The sequence below is a fragment of the Pelodiscus sinensis genome, chromosome 23 (genome assembly GCF_049634645.1).
Source record: "Pelodiscus sinensis isolate JC-2024 chromosome 23, ASM4963464v1, whole genome shotgun sequence".
Classification (NCBI taxonomy): Eukaryota; Metazoa; Chordata; order Testudines; family Trionychidae; genus Pelodiscus; species Pelodiscus sinensis.
The window spans coordinates 17,183,847-17,203,608 of record NC_134733.1 but is presented as its reverse complement, the minus strand read 5'-3'; the positions used below and the strand labels follow the sequence as shown (position 1 = coordinate 17,203,608).

The following is a 19,762-nucleotide window of genomic DNA, read 5'->3' as shown; positions in this document are numbered from 1 at the left end:
GCAGCTCTCGGAAGGTCGGTCAGGACCCCAAAGTGGGTCACGCTGACGCCATTTTAATGGGGTCACCAGAGCTAGTGTTAGACTTGCTGGGTCCCAGGGCCAAAGCCTGAGCCCCACCGCCTTTGGCAGGCTCAGGGTTCAGTCCCCCATCCGGGGCCAGGGAATCTTGTTGTTGTCAGAAGTGGGTGGCAGTGCCATGAAGTTTGAGACTCTCTGATGTAGCCTGCTCTGGGGAGGGAGGATCCGGGGGGCTGTCCCACAAGGCCACTGGGCTGGGGGAGGGGAAAAGAACGTCCACATGGAAGAGAGCTGGACTGCTGTGGACCCCGAGTGTGTGTCCTGGGGAGGGGGGAAGTGCAGCCAATGGAGCTGTGATGTGCTCACCAGCGCTCACCGCGCACTGGCCTGGGCCGGAGGAGGGGAGCCGCTGTCTGGCTCTGGCACAGGAGTACCCCAGTGCCCAAGGGCCAGGGGAGCTGACCAAGGGTCAGTTCACACCCAGAGGGGCAAGCAGAGCCCTGCTGCTGGAGACTTCCAGGTTCCCTTGGAGGTTTGAGTGGGACACACTTGGACGTGCCAGGGGATCTCCCAAAAGCCCCATGGAATCTCCTTATTATCCTGGATGCAGGACCCCCCGCAGCAGAGCGGGGGCGGAATGAGATGAGGCAGCTGCCCTAGGGCCTGGTGATTTAAAAGGACCAAGCGCTGGGTCCTTTAAATGGCCACCGGATTCTGGGTGGTGCACACTCAGCAGCGCTGAAGGCCTGGCTGGAGGAGGCGAGGTCCCAGCCCTGCCCCCTTCTGCCCAAACTCCTGCCCCTTCTGGGGGCCCAGAACTAAGCTCCCCCTGGCCTGGCGAAGTCCAGCCTCAGCCCTGCCTGGATGCTGTTGGAGGGTAGGGGGGAGGAAGAGCTCGTGCTGGTCGGGAGAAGTGGCATGTGCTGCGGGCGGCGAGGGGGGGCGGGTTAGGGCAGGACACAGCTGTTTCCCAGCTTCTCCTCTGGGAGAACAAACCTCAGCTGCGTTCCCATGCACATTCCCCAGGCAAAGGCCCTGGACTCCGCAGCTCAGAGAGGGGAAGCTTCGAACGGCTGTAGAGAAAGGCCCAGGGCAGCAGCACTATCGCAAACCTCTCCTAAAATGCCACAGCTGGGGGAGGGGATCTGACACTTCCCCTTTCCAGGCCTAAAAGGGGCCTCCTTGGCACCCTCTCATCCAAAAACTAGCACCCATCTAGTCCTGCCGCAAGCGTTCGGGGGAGCCCAACCATGGAGGCAGGGGGGTGACCTTCCTGTGGCACTGAGGGGAAGTCCCACACTGAGCTACAGCAAATCCACTGAGAGAACAGCCCAGAGACCTGCTTTGCCCCCTTCGCAGAGGGCATTTTGCAGATGGCCGGACAAAGGAACTTCCAGGAGGTTACGTGCCATGTCTGCATGCCCATGACTGACCTGCCTCAACAAGCCAGCTGCACCCCCCACCCGTTAAATCTGCATGTAAACGAGAAGAAATCAGCCGGGAAAGAAATGCCGCTTCTGCATGCTGAATAAACAGTACAGCGCGTCATGCATCCCCCAGCGCCGGGCCCTTTCACACCAGCACAAAGGGGAAAGCCACAGGATGCTACAGTCACATCTTGGCTGCTCTTTGCTGGCTCATGGGGTCACCACGGGTGACACACGTTACTTCGCTGTACTGGAGTGTCCATGGCTCGGGATGAAGATAACAGCTGGGAGCTGCCCGCCCTGGACGGTAAGTGCGTGGGATGCACTAGTCTGTCAAGTGCTGGGAAAGCCTTTCAGGACATATAGAAGTTTGCCTCCCTATCAGAGTGCATGTGCCTGCCCTGAGAATGGGAATCCCCCACATGCACCCAGCAAAGGAGAAAGGGGTGACCCCCCTGACTGCACGGCAGGGCAATATAACCCCTAAAGGTCAACCCCGCATCCTCTGAGCGCCCCAACTCCCATGATCCTCTGCGGGAGCTTTGGCCGAGTGGGGAGCGCATTGCTGTAAAAGCTCTTTGTGACCCAGTCCCACAGCTTGTCAGCCCGCTGTCCAGGGAACACTCTCCTGCAGCCGGGGGGGGCAGGGTTAAAGGTGAGATTTCTGTCGCACTTCAACTCTCCGTGTAAAGGGAACTTGAAATCTCAACCCGCAGAGGCTAGATCTAAGCTCTCTGTATTCAGGAAAGACATTTGCTTGCCCCAGTGCACAGGGTTTCTCTACTCCCCTCTCCCCCGCATGCCAGGCTCCAAGTGGCCTGGGCCCACAGTACAGCTGTTTTTTCTCCTAGGAAATATTGTCCTAGTGGAAACAAATCTGTCATTTCTACCCCAGGGATGGGCTTAAAGCCAAGCTGGCTCCAGCCAGGATTGTGTGGATGGAGGCTGGTTGTTCTAGAAAGTTGGGCTCCAGCTTTTTTGGTTCCTTAGGTTCTTACCAAGCTTGCTGCTCCCGCCCATGTATCCCACCCAAGTCGCCTCTGCTCAGAGGAGAAGGCAAGGAGCACCTGGGAAGGGCTTGAATAAGGACCCGTTCCAATGCCCAGTGTCATCGAGGGACAGACTCCCAGCAGTTTGGATGGGCATTGGATCAGGCCCTACAGGGGAGCTGTTGCTAATGTCAGTTTTCCTGGGCAGCATGCCCTGTAAGCTTGGGCGGCTGCCCAGGAGCGATTCAGGTTCTGCCCGGCTGATTAGCAGAGCCCCCACAATCGGCAGCATGTGTTTCTGCTGGTGGTGCACATCCGCACAGGGCTTGGTGCACATAACGTTATTCCACACATGATTGGAAAAAGTTAGAGGGGACATTGCTCCTGGGGGAATCTGAAGCCATTGCAATGGCTGGTGCGCAAAGATGCTTACACCCCAAAGCACATTCTGTCTGTCCCTCACCCCCACTCACACATATACACCTTTTGAAAATTAAGCTAAAGCCGAGTGGCTTTTAAAGCCACCGTCCCTGCTCTCTTCCCTCAAAGGAGCCCGGTCCAGAAGCCCCAGGAAGCCGGGGCCCTGTCATGGGTCGGAGTGCCGAGGCTGGCGCTCACTTACCCGGGAGTGGCACTGGAAGCCGAAGTACACCACCACGATCGTCGGCAGCAGCACGACGGCAAAGATGGCGACCACCAGGAGCAAGTTCACGAGGAAGACCAGAGAGTTCGTGGCGACGACCAGCAGGGTCCAAGCCCAGCAGCAGCAGGTGCTCCGAGGCTCCAGGGGAAGAAGTTGGTCGTCCATGTCGTACGGAGGGAGGCCGGGGATCATCCGGGACGTGTCGGACAGATTGTCCACTTCAAAGTCCTCCGTCTCCTGGTCGGACATTCTCAGAGGAGTTTTTGTCCCTCCTGCCCTTGTGCTTTTTTCCTGCCTTTGCTATTGGCCACCAACCCGAGTGTGGAGCTCCGGGGCCAGAAGCCGGCACAGAAGGACTAGCCAGATAGCAGTAAGCCCCCTAGCGATAGAATGGCCCTACTGGGCCACCTAGTGCACCCCAGCCTGGCGAGGGCAGAGTCATGCCCTGCAGTATATTCCTCACCACTGCCTGGGAAGAGACCGGCACCAGCTGGAAGTCTGGTCCTGAACCAGCCACGGGCTATCACTTTGCGTTTGACTCCACGGTGTCCCCGTATGTTTTCTGTCTGGGGCGCTGCCTTAGGGGCATATGGCCTCAAGGACTTCCCAGCTCTTCCTGTCCTAGCCTGGATATGCTGCACAGCTCCCGAGAGATCACCTCCTTTTAGCCTCCTCTTGCAGTTCGCAGCATGTCCTGCTGGCGAAGAGCATCAGGCACCGGCCTTTTCAGAGACTGTTGCTTGCCTTTGAATCATCTATTTGTGGCCAGTATCCCAGCACCAAGCCATCGCCCAACTTTCTTCCAACCGGCGTGCCTGAGTCGGAGAACAAACTGTCGGAAGCCCTACCCGTGCTGAAGGCAACGAGACAAAAGCGGACTGGAGCAGCGTGTGTGGTTTCGATGCACACAGCTGTCTGCATTCACAGGCACTCAGACAGGAGCAGCGTTTTCCCTTCTCCGGAGCTTTGCAACGCTGCGCTGTTCACAGCGCTGGCTCTCCAGCGGCTTCATCTGATTGCCTTCCTGTGCTAGCCAATCCTTTGCTGCTTGCTTCTCCACCCAAGCCAGTTAGCATGCAGTCCCTGGGGTACCATGCTCTGACCCTCTTCCCAGGTCAGAATGGTCTTTTTTTGATGCTGAAATTGCTCTCTCCTCAACTCTCCAGCCACAATTTCTTTGCACAATTTCTTTCTGTAATATTGAAGCAGCGAATAACCATTGCACCTGCTCGCTAGGAACCTCAGCACGCTCTGCGAACAGTAACTCTTTCTGAAGGCAACCAGCACTGCAATGAATGGAGGGGGGTGTTTGTTTTCCTTGACAGGGTATGTCTAGACTGCGAGGATATATCAGAAAAAGATACACACAATGCGGAGCACATTTTGCGTATCTTTTTCTGATCCTTTTGTTGGAAGAGGCTTTTCCAAAATTTGGCTCCATCTAGATTGGGCCAAATGTCGGGAAAAAAAACCTCTTTTGAAAGCCCCCTTGTTCCTCATGGAGTGAGGAATACAGGGGCTTCCGAAAGAGTGTGTTTGCTCTTCCGCAAAAAAAGCGGAAGAGCAAACATGTTCCCTGGATGCAGCAGAGTTTTATTGGGATACCTCTGGTATCCCAAAAAACCCCTGCAGTCTAGCCGTACCCTGACTTGTGATCAAACCCAAGGAAAGAAATGGAGGTGATGTCTCTCCAGATGACACTTAGCACTTGCATAGCACTTGACAGATGTGCTCTTGTAAACCACACCCCTCCTGAGTGTGGCTCACTGTCCCATGTAGTGGCTCTTAGACCACTTACAGCGAGAAAGAATGAGATTGCTCTATAGCCTTAGCTGAGAGCCAGCTGGCTTTTAGCTCAAGCTGTGTCAAGGCTCATGCACTAAGCTCCCATAGTCCCAGGTTTGGTTCTGCCTCTCAGCACCAGGAATAAAGAAACATCTCCACTGACCGGATGGGGAAACTAAGGCAAATACAGATTGCACATCTGGCCTAAGGTGAACCGCTAATCAGCAGTCCAGCAGTCCGAGTGCAGTTAGATGCTCGTTTCTTTGAGCCACTTTGCACTTTGCAAACCACATCAGGGGCTCATACAACTGCACATCCTCCAGTGAGATCTATATGCCAGCAATGCCCCTCTGCTATGTATAGTAGCTAAACCAAACAATCTGTGCACCAAAGGAAAATGGACACAAATCAGACATCAGGAATGTAACACACATAAGCCTGTAGGTGAACATTTTACCTGCCTGGACATTCAATAATGGATTTTAAAGTAGCCATTCTTCTAGAAAGGAATTTCCCACCCAGTCACAGAGTCCTTCCACGAGGAGTAATGGTAGTTCAGAATAGGAAGCCTAATCCGAACTACCTAGTCTGTGCCCCGTGTAGCCGCGGGCACGGAGTCCGAACTATCGGGGATTTAAAAATGGCAGCGCCCGGCAAGATGCAAATGAAACCCGGGAAATTCAAATCCCGGGCTTCATTTGCAACTTTGGTTGCCTACATTAACCACCCTAGTTCGAACTAGGGTGGTAGTGTAGACATACCCAGAGGGAGCAACTCCTGCTGCTACTGCACCAGACCCCCATAATCCCCTGGGTCCCTCCTGGCCATAGGATAGTTGGTGCAGCCACCGTGGGGCAGATGACTCTTCCCCGGGGGACCGTACAGGCGAAACGCGGGCACAATCTGTGAGTCTGTGACAACACCTTGGCGGGGTGACTGAAGCACAGCGCCTTCTGGGGCCAATCCTGAGGTGGCGCTGGTCGTGTCTACGCAGCCGCCTTTGCTCAGAGCTGTGTGGCTAAGGCCCCGAGCCATCCTCTCGCCCCAGACAATCCCTGAGTCTTTCATTCTTCCCCAGCCTCCCCTCACCTCAGCCCCGCAGGTGGCACCACAGTTAATTCAGAGGCTTTGCTCGTTATTATTTATCTTTGGTGTCAAGTTCTCTTCAGATAAAACAGGTGCAAGCTCTCGAGGGAGGGTTTAAAAGGAGGCGCTCAGACTAGCAGCCCTGACACCAGCCTGAGACATGAGTCGTTCCAGCTGGAGAATAATCCACTATACATTTGAGAGAATCTGTCTCTCTGTGTTCAAGAGCTTGTCCTAAACAGCAAGGGCTAGGACCATCAAATTTGGTTTGCAGCTTCCTCTTCTCATAACTTAAAGCAAGGGCAGGGTTTGGTTGGGCCAGGACAATGGGATGTGCCTGGAATGGGATTGCTACTCCGAAAACCCTACAGAAAAGAGACAGAATCACCACACAGGTGAAAGGGGCTGGCAGGGGATGCCCTCCCAGTCCAGCACTGTCTGAACCCTGAGCATCCCACCCCCCCAGTCATCCTTTAATGAGGCAGAAACATCCCCCCTCCTGATTCATAGATGAATATTGCTGGCTGTTTCCCCTCACTCCCTGGCGAAGGGGAAGCGCACAGTCTGCTGCATTCCTCATTCTGGCTGGGAAGGCAGATGAACCTGGACCTGCCCCAGCTGGGGGACATGCACCCCTCCACCAGCTGTGCCACGGTAGCTGCAGTGGCCATGAAGAGGCACTTCTCACCTGGCCCCAAGCTGTGAGAGAGGGCTGGGGTTGTCCTCTCTCCCCAGGTCAGCCTGCATCCTGAACCCCTCCTCCCCAGTCCCTCCACCCCCCTCACTCCAGAGCAGCGATTCTAATGAAGCCTGAACATGTTCATTTTATTTTCCAAAAATAAAAAATGACTGGAGTTAAAGACCTGAGCAAGGACGAGTAAATCTTCTAGTGGGGAGCAAGAAAACATTCCTTGTTGGCGTGGATTAAGCCAGCCCTGTACACTTTCCGAGCTATCTTTCTGAGCAGAGCCCAGCTGTCCAGAGAGGAAGGCGAGAGTGAAAGTGAAGGGGAATGAAGAAAGTGGGGTTTTTTTTTAAAACAGCAGCCCAAATGCTATGCCCTGCCTGAGGAAGAACTGTTCAGTGGTTAGAGTCAATTGTCTGCTCCACCACTGACCTCCTGTGGAGCCTGTAGCTAAGGCACTTAGCTTCCCTGTACCTCGGACACCCCTGCTCCCCTCTGAACAATGGGAATAACAGCACTGCCCAGGCTGTTGGGAGGATAATACAGTATAGGCAGTGAGGAATCCAGAGACTACACAAGTCCCTAAGATAAACATCAGCTGCAGGGCTCATACTCAGGACCTGTGGGGCTAAAGGCCTGGGCCATGACTGCTGAGCTAAGAGGCCTTCCTAAACCCAGAGCTCCTCGGTGGTAGCCCCCCCCCACATACACACACACCCCTCTGTGGCCAGCGCCACTCAAATTTAACAGCTGCTGGACTGTTCTACAAAAATGAAAATCGATTTTTATGAGTCAATAAATTCTGCAATTGTTAAAGACATAGCAACAAAAGGAGCAGGTCTGCTTGTGGTACCTACAACACTTCCTGCCTGGGGCCCAAGTGAATGAGCCAGGACTCCTGCATTCCACTGCTGCGGCTCTTGTGTCCTGCCTCAAACCTCCCTAGCGAGTATCATTGCATGGCAATAGAGCCAGATCCCTACCCTACTCAGTGCTGTACAGACACAGACTGAAAGCACAATCCCCTAAGGAGCTTCTGTAACAGGGCAGCACTCACCTCTCCCGAGAGCATCCCTTCAGGTAGAGGACATGCGCCCACACTCTCCTGTTTAAAACCTCTTCAGCGACTCAACTTAAAAGCGTCTTTGGCAACTTGGCCCATCGGCAGAGTCACACCCGGACTATGTCTACACTGGCACGATCTTGCGCCAGAAGTATGCAAATGAGGCTAACCGTGAAATATCGCCAAGCCTCGTTTGCATATCTAATGAGCCGCCATTTTGCAGAAGAGGCTCTTGTGCCAGAAGGAGCTGTCTACACTGCCCCTTCTTGCGCAAGAAAAACCCTCTTGTGCAATGCCGTTATTCCTGAAAATAATCAGCATAACAGCATTGCGCTAGAGGGTTTTCCTTGTGCAAGAAGGGGCAGTGTAGACAGCTCCTTCTAGCGCAAGAGCCTCTTCTGCAAAAATGGCAGCTCCTTACGTATGCAAATGAGGCTCGGCAATATTCCACGCTTAGCCTCATTTGCATACTTCTGGTGCAAGATCACGCCAGTGTAGACATAGCCCCGGTGTGTAATCAACAAAACCCCTTTGGGGTACACATCTACCAGGAGTCCATCTCAGTCACCTCTATAATGTCCCAAGTCTACTGCTTAGCTTGAGAGTGGTGGCCCAGGGATTCCCCTCCTGGAGGCAGCATCTGCGCCCTTACCCCAGGGTTTTATCTCAAAGTCCCATCAGAGTCCAGTCTTCATTAAGCTCACCACAGTGAGCTGTCTCTGCAGTGCTACCACTCTCTTAGTCTACCAGTCACCTGGTTCACACAGCTTGAGGCCTCCAGAGGAACTGAACTGACTCTGGTCCTGCAGCTCCTTTTATACAGCCTTCCTGGCCTCTGATTGGCTGCCTCCTCAACAGCCACTCTAGGCTGCTTGGAGGACTTCTCTGTTGTCTCTCTGGGGCAGGGTGTGGCAAGGCCAGAAGAATCTAGTAGGGGCCTTGGGGCCTAGTCCACCCCATCACAGCTTCCCACCAAGATGCTGTACAAACACAAATCAAAAAGGTGGGCCCTGTCACACAATGCTTAGTTTAGCCTTCTGCAAAATGGATGGGAAGCTTTCCCCTGCCGGTATATGTACAATAAGGCTATGTCTATACTTGTGGCTTCTTGCGCGAGTAATATGCAAATGAGGCTAAGCGTGGAATATCGCCGAGCCTCATTTGCATACCTAATGAGCCACCATTTTTTTTCAGAAGAGGCTCTTGCACAAGAAGGAGCATCTACACTGTCCCTTCTTGCGCAAGAAAAACCCTCTTGTGCAATGCCGTTCTTCCTGAAAAGTAATGGTGGCTCATTAGGTATGCAAATTAGGCTCGGCGATATTCTACGCTTAGCCTCATTTGCATATTACTCGCGTAAGAAGCCGCGAGTGTAGACATAGTCCAGGTGTAGAAGTGCAATAGGGAACAATTCCGTGTGGCAGAGATGGGCTAGGAACCTGTCACAGGTCGTGCCCACACTTGGCCCCTCGGTCCCTGGGTGGGACCCCTCTCTCCAGTGCGGCAGCCCCTTCTCGGGGAGTCCACTCCAGTGCGGTGACCCTCTCTTGGGGGGGCCCACTCACACCTGGGGGGTCTGCCCCTCTGTCTCCGGGACGGTGCCTCTCAGGGCCTTCCGCCCGCCTGCCTCCGCCATGAGCCTCCTCGGGGGGTCCACTCCCTCTGGAGCCCCAGGGCCTCCACTCCCAGAGGGAATAGTGCAGCCCTGTTCTCAGCCCAGAGCGACTCTCAGCCAGCACCAAACAGGAGGGTTTATTGAGCTTTGAACGCAGCAAAGGATCCCTCAGGCCGGTGGGCCTGGCCTCCCTCAGCCCCGCATGTCTGAGTCCCCCCTGCAGCCAGGTTAGCCCTGCCTGCTCTGCTCCCTGTCCCAATCAGAAAAAGGTCTTCCAGCAGAGCCTCCAACATCCCTCAGCGACAGCCCCTCCCCTGTCCAGTGTCTTCTCTCCAGGTAGTCAGGGTCGCCCGGGCCCCTCCCTTCTCCATCCATTGTTCTCGCCTTGCTGGAACCAGCTGGGTCGAGGTCTCCCCTCAGCAGCCCATCGTCTGTCATGTGGCGGGAACCCTTGTGTCCTCTGGGCGGGGTCAGCCGGTCACCAGGGCACCAGATATCAGGGCGCTGGTTCTGTGCTGTTCTCTGCAACAACAAACTCCCTCTCCCCTTGTCACATGAAACCAGTAACATCCCGGGGCCACCCCTCTGCATTCAGCCCCCCCCCCCCTTTGAACCTCCAAAACTCCCCACTTTCTCACAGAACCCTACAAGGTCTTTTCCATTTGTAAAGCCTACTATGTCTCAGGGGATAACACGAGGCTTAATTTTCTAAGGTGCCCCTCTGGGAAATCTGATCAGCTTCCAAGCCTCTTTAAAAGGTGAAACAAGTGAAAGATAACAGAGGTAGGCTGGAGTAGTGTGTTCCTGACAGCTGCATATGTCATCTCTGCACTTTCACTAACTTGTCATTTCCCTGCTAAGCCCGAGTTCTCGGGGGCCATTTCCTGGCTAGCAATCCTCGCTGCATTAGAGCCAGCGTGCTTTTTGCTTCTGGGTATGCCGGTCTGAACCAAAAAGCCACACAGAAGTCTTTGCCATGCACACAGCGGACAGAATAGGAGACATCCATCGGGGCTGTCTGACACCTGTGGGTGACGGCTCTCCCTGTGTGGGGCTACGTCTGAGTGGATGATGGGTATTGAAACGCAAAGCAAGAGCAACTCAGGTCTGGGTCTTCAGTTCAAACCAAGGCCTTCAGATGACAGGCTGAGCATGGGCTGAGCAGTGACAGATAGGCAGGCATGCCTAGAGACCGAGGGAAAGAGAGAGGGAGTAGTGACCAAATCACCATAATCTGACAGCTGTTCGGTGGCCTCTGCAGCATGAGTCAGCGTATTCAGTGACCTCACAGAAATGACTGTGACAATCGGGGCTAGCTGCTAGGAATCTCAGCTGAGAGGCCCAAGAATGGGGCGGGCCATAGAGAGGGAATTCCCTCCATCTTCCATTGATGGGTTCTTCCAGACCAAGATGCACTGAAAAGGCAGACCAAGTGTGTGGGAAACTCGCCCAGCTGGAAAATGAGAGGACATGGATCTCTGGGTTTGTCACACGGGCACCTTTCCTTGGACCATCCAACCAAGACCTCAACTAGCCCTGGTCAAAACCCCAGGGCTACGTCTAGACTACATCCCTTTTTCGTAAAAGGGATGTAAATTAGACGTATCGCAATTGCTAATGAAGCGGGGATTTAAATCTCCCCAGCTTCATTAGCATAAAAATGGCTGCCGCTTTTTTTCCACACGGAGCTTTGTCGGAAAAAAGCGCCAGTATAGACACTGATCTTGCGGAAAATAAAGCCTTTTCCGAAAGATCCCTTATCCCTTTCGGAAAAGGCTTTATTTTCCGCAAGATCAGCATCTAGACTGGAGCTTTTTTCCGACAAAGCTCTGTCCGGAAAAAAGTGACAGCCATTTTTATGCTAATGAAGCCGGGGAGATTTAAATCCCCTCTTCATTAGCAATTGCGATACGTCTAATTTACATCCCTTTTGCGAAAAAGGGATGTAGTCTAGACGTAGCCCAGGAGAGCATTTACTCACTTTAAAAAATGGCTTCCCATATTTTTCAAAAGGAAACATTAAAAAACCAAGCAAACCACTCTGGCATTTTTTTAAAACTTAGACCAATGTCTGCCTTGTTGGGTGAAAACCAAAGGAAAACTGCCCCTAAAAATCCTCTGCCTGTTTCCCAATTATTTTTCACATTGAAATATTGAAACATTTCAGCCAGTCCTAGCCCCAGCATTTTTAATTGATTCAAACCAGCCACTTGGCTGGAAGACCCATTTCGGTTTTAATCTACCTGTGACCCTAGGAACAGCTCTGCTTAGCCAGTCTCTTTACCAGGAGATGATAGAATTGTATAATGCCTCGAGAACCGCTGGGCAGACTCCTAAGTGAGCAAAGGAAACTCCACCGGCTGACCTAGAAAAGCATTTCCATTATCTTTGTCCAAGTGCGGGAGGTACAAATGCATTAAACACACAGAATGTAGGGGTGGGGAGTCGGTTTCTTTCATGGGGGGGGGGGAATTCCTTTTGAAACAAAATCTCACATCTCTTGGCAGTGAGGCATAATTCAAGGCTTGGAGAGAAATGATTCAGAACAATCCTGCTATTATATGTCAAGCGCTCCTAATTGCCTTAATTCCGGGTGCTGGTTAATTCTCAGTTCATCCTCTTTGTCTTTAGGACAGGCTGCTTGGTAAAGTGACAGTTGCTGAGAAATCTCCGTGCATTAATAACTCCACTTTTATCCAGTCAGGCTGCTAATGGAATCAGCAGGAACTGATCAACAGAAAAGGCGAGATGAAATACAAACAGAAATTATACTAGCCGCCCGGTGTGGGGGCAGGGCTCAGAGGGAGAAGGGCAGGTGCCACGGTAATGCTGCAGGGCAGGGCTGAGTTGGGGACACTGTAGCGGGGTTGGGAAGGCAGGAACCCCTCTAATGCAGCGGGGGATGGTTGGGAGCCCTACACAAAGCCACTGAGGCTTAGAGCCAGGTGAAACTTTCCTGGCGGGTCCTGAAATCAGCCAAAATTTGAAGCCCCAACCGCATGCATGGTTCGCTGAAACTGGCAGCCCTGGGCCATCGCCCTCATCTCTGGTTCTAGGAAGCATGCTTCCTTCTAGGGCAGTGGTGGGCAACCTAAGGCCCACAGGCCACACGTGGCTCATCAGGACAAGCCACTGGCAGGCCGCCCGACAGGTGGTGTGTACCTTACCTCTGCCGGTAGGGCTGCCTGTAGCTCCTATTGGCCGGGAATAGCAAACTGTGGCCAATGGGAGCTGCAGGCAGGCAGCCGTAGCTATCGTTGAAAGGTCAGCAACCAGTCTGGTGGCCTGCCAGTGGCTTGCCCTGATGAGTCATGTGTGGCCTGCAAGCTGCAAGTTGCCCACCGCTGCTCTAGGGACAAACAGTAGGGGAGCTGGCCAATTGCCTGGTTTTCAGATACTGCCATGGCCAGCAAGAATAACCCATTAGAATAATACCGATTACAAACCAGCCAACCAAGACAGGAGTCGAGGAGTCAAGGAAGGGATTTACGCCCAGTCCTCAATGGTGTTGTGGCCCCTAATTCCCATTAATGTCAATACCTTTGAGGATCTGAGCCTGAAACCGTCATGCTTTAGAGCTTCAGCCAACCTCTAATCCTTGGGGTTTAGGAAGAAATGTTGTTTGTGGGCAGTGATCCTACAAAAGCCAGCCCATGATTTCTTATAACAGGCCATGAAGCATCTGATAGGGGTCACGGTGGATTATTCTTGCTAGCCATAGCAGTATCTGAACTTGGTCTAAAGCCTGCCAAGCTCTTAGCCTCATCAATATCTTGTGGCAATGAGTTCCACATATTGGAACAGGTGCCTGTCTTTTAAAAAAATCAATAATTGCAGTGGCCACTAGGTAGTGCCCTTGCTGGTACCGGTAGTCTCAGCAGAGAGGACAGAAGGAGCCCTGGAGACTAATTCGGCTCTCACCTTTAGCTGGGGCTGGGGACACTCCAGGCATGGGTGGAGGGTATCATGTGAAATGGCGTGAGTAAAAGAGTACAGAACAGTACAGGGATCCCTGGACTAGTACCCCAGCGGTAGTCGGGCACCCCAATGCCAGACACAAGATCTGCTGTTACTGCTTATGAACTTGAACTTCAGACATGCATTTAGTCAGTGAACAATTCCAAAGATGGTACCAAAACACAGCTCCATGACAACATTAAAAGGCTGTTCCTGTGCTCACGCCCCTTTGGGAAAGTGTGTTTCCTTCCCCCAGATTTAGGTATATCTCATCTCACCACCTATCGCCCTCCTGAACACCCACATTCCCCTCAGCAGTTGTAGAACTTAGCTTAACATTTCATTCTCCCCAAACCTTACTCACCCTCTTAAGGCAGACAACAGAGACTCTTAGGGTACATCTACAAAGCAGGGTTATTTTGGAATAATTTACGTTATTTCGAAATAACAAAATGTGCATCTACACACAAGCAATTATTTCGACACAACATCAAAATCACGTCCAGCCGAAGGACTTCTTACTCCGACTCCTGTAGCCCTCATTTTCCGAGGATTAAGGGGAGTTGGAGGAAGAGTGCTCTATTTCAAAATAAGTTCTATGTAGACACGCCCAAATTCAAAATAAGCTATTTCGACTTAAGTTTGTGTAGCTCAAGTTGCGTAGTTTATTTCAAGTTTAGCCCTGTTGTGTAGACATACATCTACACAGCAGCGTTATTTTGGAATAACATAGTGCATGTCTATACTACAAGCCTTTATTTCAAAATAATGTCAAGCTGAAGAACTTCTTACTCCGACTCATGGTAACCCTCATTGCATGAGGAACAGTCGGAGAAGCTGTTCCTTTGACTTCCTGCTGTGTAGACAGCGTCAAAAGCCGAATTAAGCTACACAACTAATGTGTAGCTTAATTCGACTTTAGCCCTGCTGTGTATCATGCAATGACACTGGCTAAAGCAATTCCACTGTCATTAACAAGAATGCTGGATTAACAAGCAGAGCAGAATATGTAGCACAGACAGAGGGAGCAGAAATTTACTTTTAATGGGCCATATTCTGCTCTCAAACACACCGGTAAAAATCTTGTGTAACTCCACTGAAGTCATTCAAGTTGGTCTGAATTTACACCAGTGCCAATGAGCTCAGGTTTCAGCACATGCAGATTCTGACTGTGAACAACTTCAAATTCAAAGCCAATAGGCTCTTGTGTTTCAAAGACAATCCCAAAGACTTTGTCACTTGGCTGGTAATTAAGTCTGGGAGATTTAATGGCCCACAATAAATGAGAGGACCAGTTAATATATAAAATATGAGACTGCTCTGTGGAGAGAGAACTGCATTTCATTGTATTGAATTCAATTAAGTTCTAGGAGTGGATGGCGTCTGAATGTAATTTGATGGGAAAGAAATATACGCCATCGATAGCATTAGGAAAGGGGCATTACATTTGTAATGGATGATTTCAAGTGTGACTTTGTGTTTACAATGCAGGTCGGGAGCTCCCAATGGCAGAGATATGCAATGCCTGGAAGGATTCAGAGAGCAAACCCTCCGCACTGAATCGCACATGCTATCCACAGACAAGTGTCAGGCCCGGGTGGGCAGGCTTGGCTAACGTAAGGATCCCCTGAACCTCTTTCCCAAATCCTCCGTGATTCAGTGCTTGGAGGTCTCTAAGGTTTGGTTGGCTCTCTGGGCTCAGTCCTGGGGTTTGGCTGAGCTGTGCTTGATGCAGACTTAAGGTGTGTGTGTGGTCTGGTGGGTGATCCACCCTCACCTCCCCCCCAGCACACACAGGGCAGCCTTAAGGGGTTCAGTCATGCTGCCTTCCCCTGACTAATTCTTAACATCCCAGCTTTGGAGGGGGCCTAACAGGGGCTGGCATATAGCTGGCTATCCCACCCGTATCCCACCCTGGGATTCCCTTCGGCAGCATGTGCAGTTAGGGGAGCTAACTGTGCAGCTCGAGCAGTGGACAGACGCCTTGATTGGGGCCAAGAATTATCCCTCTGATTCTGATTTTCAGCTGCTGCTGCCCATCCTCATTCCTGGTGGCCCTGAGGCAGAGGCGTGTGGAACAACCCCACAGGGAGGTCTGCCGGCATGGCAGTTCTGACCTAACTCGGCCTAGTTCTTCAGCCCTGTTTAATTTCCCATCACACCAAAACCAAGGGGACATCCTGTTAACCTGAAAGGCAGCAGCTCTAGCACTGGTGATAGGAAATGCCCAGATGCCTCACAAGGGCCACTTCTGCTCCTGCGGTCCCGGTGCAAGGAGGCCAGGAATGACGGACAGCTCGGTGAACAGACCCATTCAGCACATGAGGCTCTGAGGGTCTAGGTCAGTTCAGCTGCCAGATCCTGTAGGAATGCCGTAATGGCTCGGGGAAAGGTGTGTTACATTCATTCCTTTCCAGTACATCAGCAGTTCTCAAACTTTTTGGCCTGCAGCCCGCAGCCCACCCCATTTAACACAGACCTTTCTGCAGACCACCAGCCAACCACTCATGATGGCAAAATGGGTGCAGAAGGAGGTGCGGGGCGCGGGGTTTGGCTGGACGGTTGGGTGCAGCAGCGGGCTGAGGATGGGGGTCTGGGAGGGAGGGTGCAGGAACAGGGTGGGAATGTGGGATCGGGACATAAGGGGGATGGGAGGCACTTACCTTGCTCCGCACCCCTAGCCACTCCCAGGTACTGCCCCTGCAGCAACCATTGGTTGAGATTCCGGCCAATAGGAGCAGTGGAGAAAGCCGCCAGGTGAGCGATTTCCTGCGCTGACATTCCCGCAGTAGGGGTTAGGGGGACTGGCAGCACGTGAAGCCACTTCCTTCCCTCACAAGCTGGATCTGGCCCGCGAGGCTCACTGCCCTCCCACTGCACAGTGGGAAGCTGCTGCTGGCGCTCCCCCCTTATGGGGGGGCACAGGGCTGGAGCGCAAGCGCAGGCTCCCCGCTGCAGAGGGGGCAAGCCCCGAGCCCATGGCCCACCTGCACAATGGCCCGCTAGTGGCCTGTGGACCACACTTTGAGAACCACTGCAGTACGTGGAGCCGCTCTGTGGCTGTTGGTTGTCCACTGGCATTGCCGTCCAGGTGGCCACACTGGAAGAAGGGAGCAATGAGTGAAGATGTTTAAAATCCGTGATCTCCACTGGCCACGTGTGTGCTGAGACCCTGCTCACGCCGTGAGCGCCCCCCTCCCTGTCGCGGTCTGTCGCCGGCAGTTGTTGTGTATGAGCCTGCCCACAAACGGCAACTCTGTCACATCCCCCAGGACAGCAGCAGGGCTCTAAATCTAGCTTCAATCTGTCTATCGCCACACCGGGGCCATGAATAATGGATGAGGCCTTGGCATGCTGTAAAACCCTTCTTTTTCCACTCTACGGGCACCATAAACTAGTGCCTTCTAATGATTGCTTTATGGAAATGAAATGCTCCGCTCCAAGTGTATGTGCTGCTGGAAGGATTTTTCCTCCCTAGACAGAGCTGGGATGGCAATAGATGAGTTTTATGAGGGTCTTAATAAAACCCTAAATTGTCCTGGGATTTTGAAATAAATAAGGTGCTTTGCTTCTCTCTTCCCCCGCGCCAGGTAATTCGGTGCAAGCAGGGGCTCTTGATAGATTTCCACTGCCATTGTCACAAAACAATTCACATCCCTCCTCCTCCTCCTTCCATCCCCTGGGAATTGATCTGGGCAGCCAAAGAACCCTGCTTTCTCCTGAATGCTTTTCTTTTTTAATCTGCCATCAGGAGATGCCAGCCCCAGGCTCGACCCGCAGCATTATCCTTCCCCAGCACATTCTGAGACTGCCAACAGTGCTGACTGGTAAGTCGTTCCGGAGCCACATCCCAGTGCTGCTCCTACGCAGAGAGAAATTGACCCAGGCAAAGGATTAAGGAATGATCCAAGTATCCATTCTGCCTCTGTGTTTGTCTTGCCCTGCACCAGTGTTCCTTCCAGTCTTACCCAGCCATGTATGGATTTTTTTCCAGCCATGTGCAGAATAATTTTATGTGCACCAAAGCATGTGCATGTGCACCACAAGTAGAAATACATACCTAGCTGTGGGCGCTCTGCTAATCAGCTGGGCAGCATTGGAATCTGTCCTGAGTGGCTGCACAAGCACACCGCTGACCGGGAACACTGCCCTGCACACCAATGCGCCCCGGCTTATGCCTGTGCTGGGACGGGAAGTTCAGTCTCCAAGCCCATCCACTCCGTGGTCTGTCCTCTAACTGCCAGCCGGGGGACAAGCCGTGCCCATTCGGAGGAGGTCTTTCATGACACAAACCCCTACCTTTTGGGAACAGCCTGGAGACTCCCTGGAGCATTCCACACGAGGCCACATGACACAGCTGCTCCTTATTCTTGTCCTTACCCTGAGGCCAACCACGGTCCAGATCTCTGTTCAGAGCCCCTCTATGGCACGTTGTCCCTGATTATAGTCAATGGACTCTGCAGGACCCGGTGGAAAGGGCCAGATTCTGTGCTCAGTACAGACCCCAAAGCAAGGAGGGTCTGGGTAGATGGAGAACAAAAGCGTCTAAACGCTGTCTTTTCACTCGTCTGATTCTGGAAGCATAGAGAGGCCGTTGGAGCACTGGGTAAGTTAGAGCAGTCTCACGGCTGCTCCGGCATGTGTAAGCTCCTAACAAGGGCTTTCCCCACCTCGGATCTGGAACACAAGACACTACAGCCTGGCCCCCCATTCCCAATACACCCCCACTCTGGGTTCTGAGGGAGGTGCCATAGAGCCAGCACTGGGCAGTGGGGTTCCTTGCTGCCCTGTCGGGGAGCACTGCAAAGAGGCTAGAGCAGGCTTGGAGTTTCTGGCCAAAGTCCTTTCTGGAGAACGTTTTTTTTGGGGGGGAGGACTCTTCTCGATTCGCCACTCTTAAAAATGGCTGTCTTCATTCCCTCCCCTTATTTCCCGTTAAATAGCTGGATCCTGGTTGACTTCCAGTTAGAAAGTGGTTGCCTGCTGTGATGAAGTGGGGATTGTATTCACTCTGTTCACTTTGTTATTCTGCATGGGATTTTTACTGTGCTATAGTAACCCTGTGTGCATGCCTCAGTTTCCCTGGGCACTGCACCACTATAGGACAGTAGACATCTCATGTAACATAACAAAGCGAACAGCGTGAATATAATCCCCACTTCATCACACCTCCCAATGCACACAGCTGTGTCTTGAGTGTCCCAGAAGGACACTTTCCTCCTCCGCACAGCCCAAGGGTGAAGGGCAAAGGTTTACACCTGCCACCCACGCCCTGCGAACCTGAGTCAGCTGGCCCAGGTTCTGGGACTCGGAGCCAGGGAGCCTTTATTGCAGGTCAGATTTGCCCTTTCACATTCCGTGGAGATGGCCAAACACACATTGCTGGGATCTCTTCTATCATGCACACAGTGCAGCTGGGATGCCGGCACATGGAGCAGCAGCAGCATGCCTCGGGTAGCCCTGGGCACACTTGTTTTTCCTTCCACTTCCAAAATAACTGGGCTGCTTTCCTTTCTAGAAAGAGCTGGTCAAGAAAAGAGCCAGGGAGAGTCAGGAAATGTCTCCTTCCCCCCAGCCCTGCCTGCCTCTCTGATAAAACGCTCTGGAAAAAGAAAGATTTCGCAAAGCAAATATTGGATAAAATTAAACATTTCAAGTTTTGTCTGAAACTCGCAGCATTTTGTGAGAAGCAGACATTTTTTGCAAAAGTTTCCGTTTTGTCCAAAAAGCCATTTTCTATTAAAAAAAACAATTCTAAGTCTCCCCATGTCTCAATTTTCCCCGGCAAAACATGGATAATTATACTTTTCCTTTTTTTGTGTGCGTCACTTTGAGATCAAAAGATAAAAAGTGCGCTAGAAAACGTAAGAATTATTTATAGCTTCTCTAACAATTCCAGATCTGCCAGCATCTACAAACACCTGAAAACCTCTCTCGATTAGTATTCCTTTCACACCGCCCACTGGCACAAGGTTTGATGCTAACGAAGTTGCTCTGAAAGGTGTTGATGCCTGAGTCTAATTTTATTTTATTTTTGACACCATGGGTTTATGTTTACACAGACACGCTGAGCCAGCCTTAGAACTGAAATTTAGATTTTGAAAACATAAAAGGCTGAGCGTCTTTGGGAGAAAATGAAAGGTTGAAACCTCCCTACATGTTTTAATGATTTAAACAAACTTTTCACTTCTTTTCTTTCTTTCTCCAAACTTCCTTCTTAGATTTCCCCCTCTCCCCCAGTGTTGTGAAGCAAAATCCACCCAGATAGTGAAACTGACTATAAGTTCGGTGTAAAACAGATCACCCTTGCTATCACATCCAAAGGAAGTGAAATGTAGAAATTTTTTTAAAATAACACAGATGGTGAAAAATTCATCAGATTCCTAAGCCTGTTTCAGCTTGGTTATTCTAAGATGGGATGAGAAACAGATTATGCATTGGGTTTACCTTTAATATGAGTTTTGTGTCAAAAGAATGTCTCTTTATAACCCATG

General features: G+C 51.8%; 1 protein-coding gene and 1 long non-coding RNA gene across 2 annotated transcripts in view; one reads left to right on the top strand and one right to left on the bottom strand.

Annotated features, from left to right (window-relative positions):
• Positions 1 to 4,023, bottom strand: part of TMEM278 (transmembrane protein 278) — a 60,503-nt gene extending 56,480 nt beyond the window's left edge. The window contains exon 1 of the mRNA XM_006124663.4: positions 3,057 to 4,023. Coding sequence (XP_006124725.2) covers positions 3,057 to 3,326 — 270 coding nt within the window. The 5' untranslated portion in view covers positions 3,327 to 4,023. The remainder of the gene's footprint in view (positions 1 to 3,056) is intronic.
• LOC142819426 (uncharacterized) lies at positions 1,345 to 18,096 on the top strand. Its single transcript, XR_012897311.1, has 3 exons — positions 1,345 to 1,752; positions 14,760 to 14,884; positions 17,020 to 18,096. It is a non-coding gene; the product is annotated as an uncharacterized LOC142819426 (long non-coding RNA).
• Positions 18,097 to 19,762: the final 1,666 nt, after the last annotated feature.